Source organism: Sabethes cyaneus, chromosome 3, assembly GCF_943734655.1.
Source record: "Sabethes cyaneus chromosome 3, idSabCyanKW18_F2, whole genome shotgun sequence".
Taxonomy (NCBI): domain Eukaryota; kingdom Metazoa; phylum Arthropoda; class Insecta; order Diptera; family Culicidae; genus Sabethes; species Sabethes cyaneus.
In genome coordinates, this window is record NC_071355.1 from 181,403,911 (window position 1) to 181,415,742 (window position 11,832).

At 41.1% G+C, this 11,832-nt stretch overlaps 2 protein-coding genes across 2 annotated transcripts in view; both read right to left on the reverse strand.

The window, feature by feature from the left end:
* Positions 1-4,835, reverse strand: part of LOC128741651 (histone acetyltransferase KAT7) — a 175,461-nt gene extending 170,626 nt beyond the window's left edge. The window contains exons 1-5 of the mRNA XM_053837606.1: positions 4,679-4,835; positions 4,460-4,622; positions 3,656-4,399; positions 2,374-3,596; positions 2,105-2,299 (exon numbers count right to left, since the gene is read on the reverse strand). Coding sequence (XP_053693581.1) covers positions 2,105-2,299; positions 2,374-3,596; positions 3,656-4,399; positions 4,460-4,622; positions 4,679-4,696 — 2,343 coding nt within the window. The 5' untranslated portion in view covers positions 4,697-4,835. The remainder of the gene's footprint in view (positions 1-2,104; positions 2,300-2,373; positions 3,597-3,655; positions 4,400-4,459; positions 4,623-4,678) is intronic.
* A 4,174-nt stretch (positions 4,836-9,009) lies between these two features.
* Positions 9,010-11,428, reverse strand: LOC128741392 (minor histocompatibility antigen H13). The gene is made up of 3 exons (XM_053837185.1): positions 10,982-11,428; positions 10,032-10,909; positions 9,010-9,958 (listed from the first exon to the last, which is right to left on the reverse strand). The coding sequence occupies exons 1-3, from the start codon at positions 11,183-11,185 to the stop codon at positions 9,835-9,837; spliced, it is 1,206 nt and encodes a 401-aa protein (XP_053693160.1). The 5' UTR covers positions 11,186-11,428; the 3' UTR covers positions 9,010-9,834.
* Positions 11,429-11,832: the final 404 nt, after the last annotated feature.

The window sequence follows — 11,832 nt, forward strand, 5'->3', positions numbered from 1 at the left end:
TTAGCATCACATCTGATCCTGACCCGAAATAGGACTTCAGCCTGGACATTGCATTTGCGAATGGAAAACGAATGACACTTGGATCGTCATTTGATGATTTTGTATTCCTGAAGATTTCGAGCAATTTAGTACCAGCCTTTACCTTGAACATGGTGAACTTAGTCAGCTCATCCTCTACTCCCGCCAATGCCATGGAGTCTACAAGAAGCTCTTTCCAAGCTTCAAAAGACTGGCGATGAATCTCACCGTCGTCTATTGGTTTGCATTCTGGTATGTTAATGGATGCGATGGAGTGCTGATTAATGGAAGTGAAAAATCTTGACTCTTCCAAACTTGGGATAGCTGTCAATCTGCGTGTGCTAGAAAATTGGGCTTCCCTTTCGACATCGGATCTATCAAGTCCCCTTCCTTGTTTAGCTCGGAGTTCCTCGTTAATTCGCTGACTTTGTTGGAGCTCGTCCATGAGCTGTGCGTTTTTAGCCTTTTCTGCTGCCAATTCACGAGACAGATCTTTGATTTTATACTGTTTTCCCACCGAAGTAGTTTCTACCGGGGTTTGTCGGGTCAAATCCTTCATGATGTAGCCTCGCTTCGGCATTTGTTTCGCTGTAATTTATAAAGTAAAATCTTAGCCAAGATGCTAGCAATGCGGGTTTTTTTTAAGGGGACGCTTCGCTCGCCATTTTGTATTTGTTGAGACCGCTCCGCTCAACCTTTTTTTTTTTTGTATTGCCGAGACCGCTTCGCTCATGCAATATTTTATTGAAATTGGGACCGCTTCGCCCAAAATCAAAGTACACTACTTGCAATATTTTATTGAAATTGGGACCGCTTCGCCCAAAATCAAAGTACACTACATGCAATATTTTATTGAAATTGGGACCGCTTCGCCCAAAATCAAAGTACACTACATGCAATATTTTATTGAAATTGACCGATTTGTCTTAGGACGGTAAGCCACCTAAGTATGTTACAGCCTTTGTTGTTTGATTATCACGTTGATGGAATATCCCTATTACGCAAGGAAGTTGTTACGGATCTAGGAGTTATTCTGGATGCTCAATTGACATTCAGACAACCTTACTCCATGATCATTAACAAGGCGAATCGGCAACTTGGCTTAATTTTCAGAATTGGAAAAGATTTTGAGGATCATGGAACCTTGCTGACCCTCTATTGCTCGCTGGTACGCTCAATTCTGGAGTTTGCCTGCGTTATTTGGGACCCGTATTACGACATCTGGGTGAAACGTATTGAACGTATTCAAAAACGTTTTATTCATCGTCTCTGCTGCACCCTGCCATGGAGAAATCCCGAGAGTTTACCACCGTATAATGATCTCTGCATTCTTTTTGGAATAAAACCCCTCGAACCGCGACGCAAGGATATAATATCTCAAATGGCCAACAAAATCCTGACCGGTAGCTACGATTGTCCCAGCATCCTCGCTATGCTACAGATATATTGTACTCTGCGCCCGCAACGTCATTTACGTCTTCTACGTGTAAACGTTCATCGCACGAATTATGGTCAACACGAACCCATCCGTCGACTTGCTTTGGCATATAATGAAAATGACAGTAATTTTAATTTTTAGTGTTAGTGTCTACTGCTGTTTTCTGTTCATTCAAATCATTGTAAAGTGTGTTTAGTTGTTAAGCGTTATATCAATGTAACTATGTGCATAAAAGATGCTGGGTTTTGGCGCCGCTTTGAAAACTGCACTTTCAAGGTGGCTTTTCCCAGCCATATTCTTTATTCATTAAGACTATGATAAGTCGGATGAAATCAATCAATAAATAACAAATAACCAAGTAGTTCATTATAAATAAAACATTAGTGAAATAAGTTTAACCACTGAAGTCCGTAGCATGGACCCAAGGGTTGTTTTGGGTAAATTTCAACAACTTTTGTTCAGGTAATACATCGAAAAACATTGCTTTCAGTTTTTATATAGCAAAGCATCTTGTGGTGACGCAAAGAAGATCAAACGTTTGAAACTGATATTCTGCTACAAGAGGAAAAAATTGGGTACATCTTTGGTCAAAGTTTTGACTTCAGCCAACTTCTAGCCAACAACCAAAAAAATATAGCAAACACCTACCTTGCTAAAGTAGCCCACCGTATGACATCCGTCGCTATCTGCCAAGGTCATCACATAAAACAGAAAAGGTTCCACATCATAATACAACGTCTTGTGATCCAGAAAAAACTTCGCCAACAAGCAAAGATTCTGACAGTACTGTTTGTGCCGTTTGCCGTCCACCTGCCAAACGCCGAGTTTGCCTTTGCGGTAGATCTGAAATCGTTCGGAGAAATATTACAAAGCTAGTTAGCCCATCGAACCAGAACCAATGCGCAGCACAAACCCACCTCGTCGCCAGGAGGATGCCTCCAAACACACTTTGCCGCATGTCGCTTCATTCCCACCTCGGACTTCTGATACCGTAGGCAAAATTCGCACAAATACAATTTCGGTAGCCGAGCTACGTCATCCGGGTAGGGACTTTGGTACCACACTTGCATACAGTGACGTCCCATCGAAATGAAACGAGTACCCTTTCCCGTCACCATGTCTTTCAATTCATTTTCCATGCTTTCACTGGCAGCCGCTTGTGCTTCCCGGAACAGTTGCAAATCGTAATCGGACACTATTCCATCCAGCATGGGCTCCAGATCAATTTCGTTCTCATCCCGTTCGACCATCGGTTTGGGCCTCTCAACCGGAGGTGGATTGGGTTTGAAACGCATTCGAATGTCACGAATCTTTTGCATGTAGGCTTTCTGCTCTGCCGTTTGGATCTTTTTAGAATTCTCATACACAGGAACAGCTTTCTTACGATCGTCCTCCCGTCGTTTGCGTTCTTGAAGAAAATCTTTCGTTTGCTGTGATGTCATGTTGTGATACATAGGACAAGCTTCTAAAATAAAGTGCCGCTCACATTGTCCGCCAAGATGACCGGTTGTTGTGCAATGTATTAATGGACACCTATTCTCTACCGGTTCCGGTTCCTTTTCCGGCTCAAGTGGAGCTTCTTTGATAACCGGATCTTTCTTTTTGCTACTATTTTTGGCCTTTCCTTTCGTTGGCACGATAGGTGCTTTTTTGACTGGGCTTTTGGAAGCTGACCGTTTAACGCTATCGGCGTCAGATTCTGTTTCCGAAGCATTTTTTCCGAGCAAATGTTTTGATTTCCTAGTGCTTGACGACCGCGTAAGCTTACGTGTCTGTTTGCCGGTACCCTCGGTTTCGGAATCAGTGCCGGCATCTTTGCCATCGACTTTCTGGGGAGTTCTCTCCAGAGGCCGCTTCATATTGCTGTTGGATTTCTTCAGTTGCTGTGCGGCGGTCGCTGATGGAGAGGAATCCTCCGATGAATCTGAGTCGGAATCGGACGAACCCGAAGAGGATGAATCTGTGGAGGTCGTCGTTGCTGATGATCCATCTTCCTCTGGTTTGGGAGGCTTCGGCTGGGCAGGAGCCGGTGGTTGTGCTTTAACCGCTGTTGCCGAAACCTGAGGTTTAACTTGTGCAATAGGTTTTGTAACAGGTCCAGTAGTAGTGGCTATTGGAATTTTGCGGGGACGACCTCGAGCTGGAAGTTTGTAAAAAATTATTAAAATTAATGTTTCAACTGAGATAATAAATTCTTACTTCTTTGTTGTTGTTGCGGTTGCTGCTGTTGATTTACATTTGATACACCCGGGGTTTTTCCACTAGCTGCAGGCTGATTTTTATTGGCAGCTGCTCCAGAATGGGCGCCTGTCGCACTAGACGCAGAGGTACGTCTATCCTTTACATCAGCCTTTTCCTTTTCATCATCCGATTCGGATGAGTTGACTGGCGAGAAGATGCTCTTTTTCTTGGCTTTCGTTGCAGCAGCCGACAAAGCCGGACTTGGTCCTTTCTTCGCAATCGGAGGATTGATCTTGGAAGGTTCTTTTGCTAACACGCTAGCTTTTGCTGCCGCCTTTGTCATTGGAGTTTGTTTGATTTGCTGTTGGTGTGAATGCTGCTGTTGTTGCTGTTGTTGTTTGATAACCGAGGGTGGTACCTTACCACCCGTAATTGGAGGAACTATCGCCTGCGGAATGTTTGCTTGCGATGCGTTTGCTTGCTTTTCCTGGGCTCTACGTTTAGCTGCTTCCGCTTGTTGCACCTTTTTCTGAACAACGGGAGGTTGAGCTGGTTTACTTTCGATTGCAGAATCATCATCGGTGGTGGAAACCGAGCCCTTCGAAGCTTTGCGCTGTTTGCTATTACCGCCTGATTTCGCGCCTGTTTTATCAGAATCCTTCGATGCTGTAGCTGCTGCTGCAGCAACCATTGCTTTAGATGCGGAAGCCGTCGTTTCCGAGCTACGACGACGAATTACCTTCTCGTTAGTTTTATTCGAAGCTACAAAACAAATAGCAGTATAAACAAATTGGAATAATATATAAATTTGTTTCAATTTACCATTGACATTACTGTTGCTGTGGTTTCTAGTGGTAGGCGCTTCCTGAGAACTAGACGAATCACTTTCACTGCTGGAACTTCCGGAATCACTACCGCTAGAACTGCTGTCACTGGAGCTTGAATCCGATGAGCTGGCGCTGCTGGACTCTGTGCTACTTGTGGACTACGAGACAATTTCATTACTAGTTACAGATAATTTCTTGCAATTGGACCTTTTACCTTTTTGCGAGGTGGCATTGTATACCAAACTACAGCGGCCTCAAACAATAATATAATAGTAAACAGAAACACAAAAACAATCAATCAAAACAAGATAGCTACGAAAATTATTGCAATTCGAAATAAAACGTTACAAACACAATTAAAAGCACAACACTTTGATTTCGAAGTCTTTTTTATTCCAACTTTATATGGAAATATTACTCCCGACACACAATTTTAGTAAAACAATACAAAAATTTTCACAAGAATCTCGAACGAACTTCAACTTTTCTGTTTACGCGTCCAACTTTGACAGCGGAGATGTAAATAAATTCCCGTCAGTGAAAATAAAAACTGAAACGTCAGAATTTTGATATCAGCAGGGTTGCCTGAAATACGATTGTTCGATAAACCACAAGGTTGACTAAAATTCCGGAGTGATTCGCGTTTAGGGCGATTGCGAAACGTTTAATCTTTTGTATTTATGGCGCTATAAAGTTGCAATGTCGTTGATAGCAAAAAAAGACCAATTGGGTTGCAGCCCCATAACGCCATAAATACAAAATATAAAACTATACTTATTTACTTTCTTAAACAATATTGCAGATAATAATTAACTCTACAATTGTCCTATACCGTGAAGTCACCATGTTCAAGACAGTGGCCTAATTCTGGACAGTAGCCAATTTTTCTTAAATATTTACAAAATTCTAGCTAATTAAACAATTTAATGACTACATCTGATGATTTCACATCATTAAAATGGATTAAATAGCTAGAGTTTTGTCAATATTTAAGAAAAATCTGCAACTGTTGACTGCGGAACACCTGCAGCTTACAATGAATATGAATATATGGTACTACCACCTGCCTTAGCAGAACATCCGTTCATAGCAATGAGCCTATCATGTCAAAAAGAGTTGAACATATTCAACGATTGGTCATGCTTCCCAACTCTTGTATGAAGGGCCAAAAGGGAATTGGTCGATAAGCAACATCACTTACACGTACCAGGGATTTAGAGAATCTCCTTCCAAGGGCTAAGTCACCTGAGACAATCGTTGAATAAACCGTCTTAATGCAGAATGACTCCAGCAGGTGGGGAGAAGAGCCCGCTCATTATCCACGATGTGTTGTTAATCGGGCCAAGATTAACCCTAGAAAGTTGACTGTTTCACTCTCCCTAGGCCCACCGCTTCAAACAAGTGCTCTGATGGTCCCTCCCTCTTCCCGATTCTAGTTTATTTATGAAATATGGTATATATGGGTAAAAATAGAACAATCTCACCAGCAGTCCTTCGAATGAAATAGAGTTGCGTCCTTTTAGTTTCCATAAATGCTTCTAATAATTAATTTAATTTTTCTTCTGGTATCCAATATCCATGTGCAGTATTAACACTCGTATTGGCCAAAGTTTTCACTATAAAGCAGTAAATGCTTCATAAGCTAAAACGAAAAAAATAATTAAAATAACTTATATTATGCTTACCAGATCGTGTGGCTCCACCGTCTGCCCAAAACCTCGATTATGAGATCAGGCAGCCGGGAACCACACAGTATCGCACCTCCTAGCTTGGCTACTCAATAGAGCATTACCGGGTATGGCCACGTGGAGGCGCTAGGTAGGGGGTTGGGATAGCTAGAGCTATATTAGACCCTCCTCATTTGCCTTCCATATTTCATACCCGGAACCCCTGCAGCTTACAAGCTCCAAAAATTGTCTGCTTTGCCACCGGTGTGAAGACCTCATCGTAATCGGTGCCGTTCTTCTGGGTGGCCTTGAGCAACGCTTACGGACGGCGAACCACACCTTTCATTCGCTCTTTCGGTAGTTTCTCATCCTCCAAAATCCTTGAAATTATCCAATGAAGAACAGTTGTTAGTGGTTCTTTAACATGTTTGTAGAATTCTGCCGGATGCCAGTCCTTGTCCCGGTCGGTTAAGCCGCAGCTAACCGGGGGATAAATCGTCGAAGATAATCGCACCATCCGAGGGCAGCCGTCCTTCCCTGTCTGCGTAAAACAACCAAGGTCTATCTCAGCCGGCACCATGCAGAAACAGAGATAGGAGGTAATGGACAAACATGATCGATTTGCACACATACACTATTTTGTCAGCTATTGTAAGCAGGGCTGTCCTGCACACAGTGCACCTATTTTGCTTATTTAACTGTAACACCTCAACCAAGCAAAATTCGAAAATGTTATGTGTGGGGCTTTTCTAGAGTCAATTATTATCCATAAGATTGCTGAACTAAGTATTGCTCTATCTTAAGTATTTACGGCGCAATTTACGGTGCACCAAGATCGCTCTCTACGCACCATCCAGTGTGAACTGTGTGAACAAGGACAGCCCTGATTGTAAGTCCATTGTTGACAATATTCGGCGGCTAATGAATCCATACCTATAAAAAAGGATTTCTGTCTGTCTGTCCATATGTTCCTTATAGAATCGAAAGCTACTGAACCGATCGGCGTGAAAATTTGCATGTAGAGGTTTTTGGGGCCAGGAAAGGTTTTAGTGGTGGTTAGAGATCCCTCCCCCCACTAAGAGGGGGGGCTCCCATACAAATGAAACACAATTTTCTGCATAACTCGAGAGCTAATTAAGCAAATAGAACAAAATTTGACAGGTGGGTGTTTTGGTGACAAGAATTCATTCTATGGTAAATTGGAACCCCTCACATCTTTACAAGGGGAATTATGACTCCTCTCCCCTTTAAGAGGGGAGGCTTCTATACAAATGAAACACAAATTTCCTCATAACTCGAGAACTAATCAAGCAAATGGAACCAAATTTAGCATGTAGGTGTTTTTGGAGGCAAGAATTTTTTCTATGATGAATTAGGACCCCTCCCCACTTTAGGAGGGGGGCTCCTATACAAATGAAATACAAATTTCCTCATAACTCGAGAACTGATCAAGCAAATGGAACCAAATTTAGCAAGTGGGTGTTTTTGTGGGCAAGAATATTTTCTATGGTGAATTAGGACCTCTCCCCACTTTAGGAGGGGGGCTCCTATACAAATGAAAAACAAATTTCCTCATAACTCGAGAACTAATCAAGCAAATGGAACCAAATTTGACATATAAGTGGTTTTGGAGGCAAGATTTTTTTCTATGATGAATTGAGCCCCTCTCCTCTTTGGAAAGCGAGTTATGACCCATCTCCTCTTTAAGAGGGTGGACTTCCATACAAATGAAATGCAAATTTCCTCTTATCTCGAGAACTAATCAAGCAAATGGAACCAAATTTGTGGGTGATTTTGGAGTCTTGAATTTATTTAATGACAGTTAGAGACCTCTCATCCCTGTGGTAGGGGGACATGGACTCTCATACAAATAAAACAGAAATTTTTGCGAAACTCAAAAACTAATCGACCTCGAGAAATTCGAGACTCTTCTATAAAACATTAGTCAATAACAAGACCACAAAAACTATCTATAGTAACACTAGATCATTCAGGACGAGACGGCCGCGAGTGTTGCCGGTGACCCGCCGTCGAAAGCGCCGCCCACTGGGGGGAGGCAACTCACGGCAGAAATCACTACTCTCTAGGTTTATTTGTTTTCCTAGGTCTACCTGGGTTTCCTGGAACGAGCGACAGCAAGTAAGGAGAGGATCGCGAAATGGTACTTTCCACAAAAAAGTTTTCCGTGAAATGGTACATTCCGCTTAAGGTTTTTCGCAAAATGATATTCGGCGAAATGTTGTACAATCATGGCGAATATTACTATCCGCTTTCTGGCTATGCAATGAGCGGACAGGGGAGTTGTTTTCTACTTTACTGTGAGGAAAAATTGCAAATTTGTATATTAAACTACCCATTCCTGGTAACGAATAAGCCTTAACGTAAGCAGCAAATCGGCGTATCTGGCATTTTATACTGCACGTTGTTGTATATTAGCTTTTTGACTGCATAGGTGTTGTAAATTGGCATCCAAAATTGTATTCAAATTCTTCGTGTCGGTAATTAGCTGTAAATTAGCATTGTCAGCCCTATAAGAAGGTTATCAGTAAAGTAGCTGTATATTTTGCCAAAATAGCATTTAAGTAACATTTAAGGCGACTTAAATGCTTAAATGCTACATTTGAATAGCATTGGTGATGCTGATTGGTTACCTGGGATGCTTTCATACTTACGTAACTGCCAATGAATCATCTAAGGTTGAACTCCTCAGAAAGTTGCAAAACTCGAGATTGTGACAAAGATCATCCTAGATTCATGATTTATGTACAACACAGGTTAATTTGTGGCAATACGAAGTTTGTCGGGTCAGCTAGTTAAGTCATAAAAGTATAAAAGATTTTCTCCTCAGATCTTAATAACGTCAATAAATTAAGTTTAGCTGCAAGTGTTCCATTAATTTTATTTTTTAATTATATCCCTTTATTTCAACAAAACTCAATTCATGTTAATTTAAAACTATTGGCTTTAAAATGTAGTTCAAAACTATGCGTGTGATTACGTCTATTTCATTCCATAATATATAACTCACCAGGTATGAAAAATATTCCTGATGATTATTTTTTGTCTCATAAACTAATGATCATTTTGAGCCTGGTTAGCAATTTGTATTAATTCGCATTATAATATGCTTTTTCAGTCGCAAATCTAGCAAAATGTAAGCAAAAACATTATAGATCAAACGATTTGCCTGTAACGTTATGTTATTTGAATCCGACAGCTCTTAACGTCCCCTAAGCTTCTACTCTTCATTTTGGAATCACAATAAAAGATCTTTTAAAATTTATCAGCCATATTATTATATTACACAATAATTGCGCTCGAACTATTTGTTTCATCTACTACAGGAAAGCGGCCTAACATAATTGCTTGGCAGTACATTGTATGTTTAGGTACGCAAACTAAGTTTTAACAACATTTTTTGTTTAATATACGATAAGCAGATTGATTTTTTGAGCTCTGTACAAGAGAGTAGATTTTTGTTAGCTTCCGCTGTTGACACGAATACTGAAAGCGATGAAGAGCAGACGTTTTATTTTCAACTCAATGCCCGGGTATCTTCAAAAGATTATTGATGAACAAGCGCATTAAACTAATCGTCCTGTTTTCCTACACAAACGATGATACTTTAAGTAGATAGTTCGCTCACAAACTCTCGACTCGACCAACGACCACTCTCTTTCTAGTCTCTAGCATTCAAAAATGTTTATTTTACTTTTTTCGATTCCTTTTTCTTGTTTTCCTTCTTTGATTTAGCCGAGTCATTATCAACGGCATTTTTGTCGGATTTTTTACTCTCTTTGGGCTTTTCATCAGGATGATCTTCGTAACTAAAAATAAGAAACAATAGTTTGATAATCGATTGAAGCAAATTAGTAGTAAACATTAGGAAGAAATACTTACGCGAAAAGTTTCTTGATATCACCTTTCAGTAAAGCAAGCAGCAGTGGTGTTCCTAAACAGGCAGGCACCAAGTACAACAACGCCGGTTGAGCGTGTTTGAACACGTGCATTACAAAGATTGTTGCGAGTAAACCGAAGAAGTAGGCAATAAACGTTGCGTAGAAGTAGAAATTACTCTTTCTCTTCAGGCTGTTATCGAAGCGCAATAGCAGTGCGATAAAAATCCCCGGAATGACGATGTCACCCAATCCTAGAACAGCAAAGTTCGACGCGCTCAATCCGTTGGTGATTAAATCCTGAGGAAAGACTAGCTTTATCGGCGCTTCGAAGGATTTTGCTACCGTAACCATCACGTTTGTACCGAATACCCAAAAAATGTCATAGAAGAAAAGGCCCCCAAGCAGAATGCAACCAGTAGCGATATTGTTTAAGTGTAATAATTCAACTCCATTCACAGCAAAGGCCAGCCCAAGCAAATTGTTGGCAATCCAATGTTTCTTCATCAGATACCAAACTCCGATGACCAACGAGATAATGAAGCAAACAATATCATGAGTAGTAAACTTGTAGTCAATCAAATATGACTCCTTGTCTCCTTTGACGCCTTCTGTAGGTCCTTGAATAAACGATAAGTGATATGGAATCTTCGGTATCGCAGCCGGTATCAAAGAACTTATAACCGGACTCAACAGATGCGATAACGCCATCACACCCAGGAAGAAGAAATAGCCAGTTAGTAGAAAATTGATGTTGTCCTTAGAAAAAATCTTGAAGAACATATACAGCCCAAACAGGGCACAGGAAGCCATAATAGGAAACATCATCGCATCCTTGGAGGTCATTGTGTCCGGTTTTTCACCCGTTTTTTGGAAGGTGCTCTAAAAATGTTAATCCAGTCAGTTTCACGTCACCACAAAAAAAAAATTCTAAGCGACTGCATTGAAACTTACCGTCTGCTCCTTATGGTGTTTGACGGAGCGCATCGAGCCGAAGAAAATGGGTAGCATTGCCATTGCAACTAGCGTTGCGTATGCCAGAGCCATTCCTTCCGGCGTGGAAGGAATCTTCGCCGTGCCATTAGTTGCTGCTGCGTTGGCGGTTTCAGTAAAATTCTCCTGCACTTGTTGGACCAGTTCTTCTACCACTTCGGACATTGCAACGACTCAATTTTCGGGAATATAGAGTTCAGGTAAGCAGGTGTCAACTTTCTCGATCTCGAGTAATAAACAGAGCAAAAACGTTACTAGTCGGCTACCCAATTCACGTTCATAAAATCTATTTTTCTGGCAAAAAAGTAAAACAACGGCAGGAGAAAACTAATAAGAGAACACGAGCTACCTTCCTATTCTACACCAAACTCTTGAAACTCGGCTCGCCGTTTTCTGATTGCGTGTCAATAAGCCCTGCCACAGCGATAACAAAAATCATGACGAAAATGTCAAATTACGGGCGAAAAAGATCTAAACGATCTAAACTTTGATTTATCGTACACACACGCTACCTACGTTTTGTGCAAATTTGCGTAAAATTGTTGCCTCTAACTGACATATGAACTTGCTGACGTTTACCCAAGCGTTTACCGTACGCACACATCGACGCGCGATTTGTTGTTGCCGTTGTTAAATTTTACATTGCTTTTAGACGTTTGTTTGTGTTTCACGCCAGTTATACCCCGGTAAAAAAACATACGTTTAAGTGAAAGACGATAAGATAAGTTTGTGAAGCCTTTTGCACTGGGCTGACTGAGCTAAGAAAGCTCTATAGAGCTTGCTAATCCCAGTGCAAAAGGCTACAAAAACTT

What these genes read in the sequence shown, in the direction of transcription:
- LOC128741392 (XM_053837185.1), bottom strand. Translation starts at nt 11,185, where the DNA reads ATGTCCGAAGTGGTAGAAGAACTGGTCCAACAAGTGCAGGAGAATTTT. An exon ending in AACACCATAAGGAGCAGACG is followed by an intron (nt 10,910 to 10,981) that starts GTAAGTTTCAAT and finishes TAACATTTTTAG; the next exon opens with AGCACCTTCCAAAAAACGGG. An exon ending in GATATCAAGAAACTTTTCGC is followed by an intron (nt 9,959 to 10,031) that starts GTAAGTATTTCT and finishes TCTTATTTTTAG; the next exon opens with TTACGAAGATCATCCTGATG.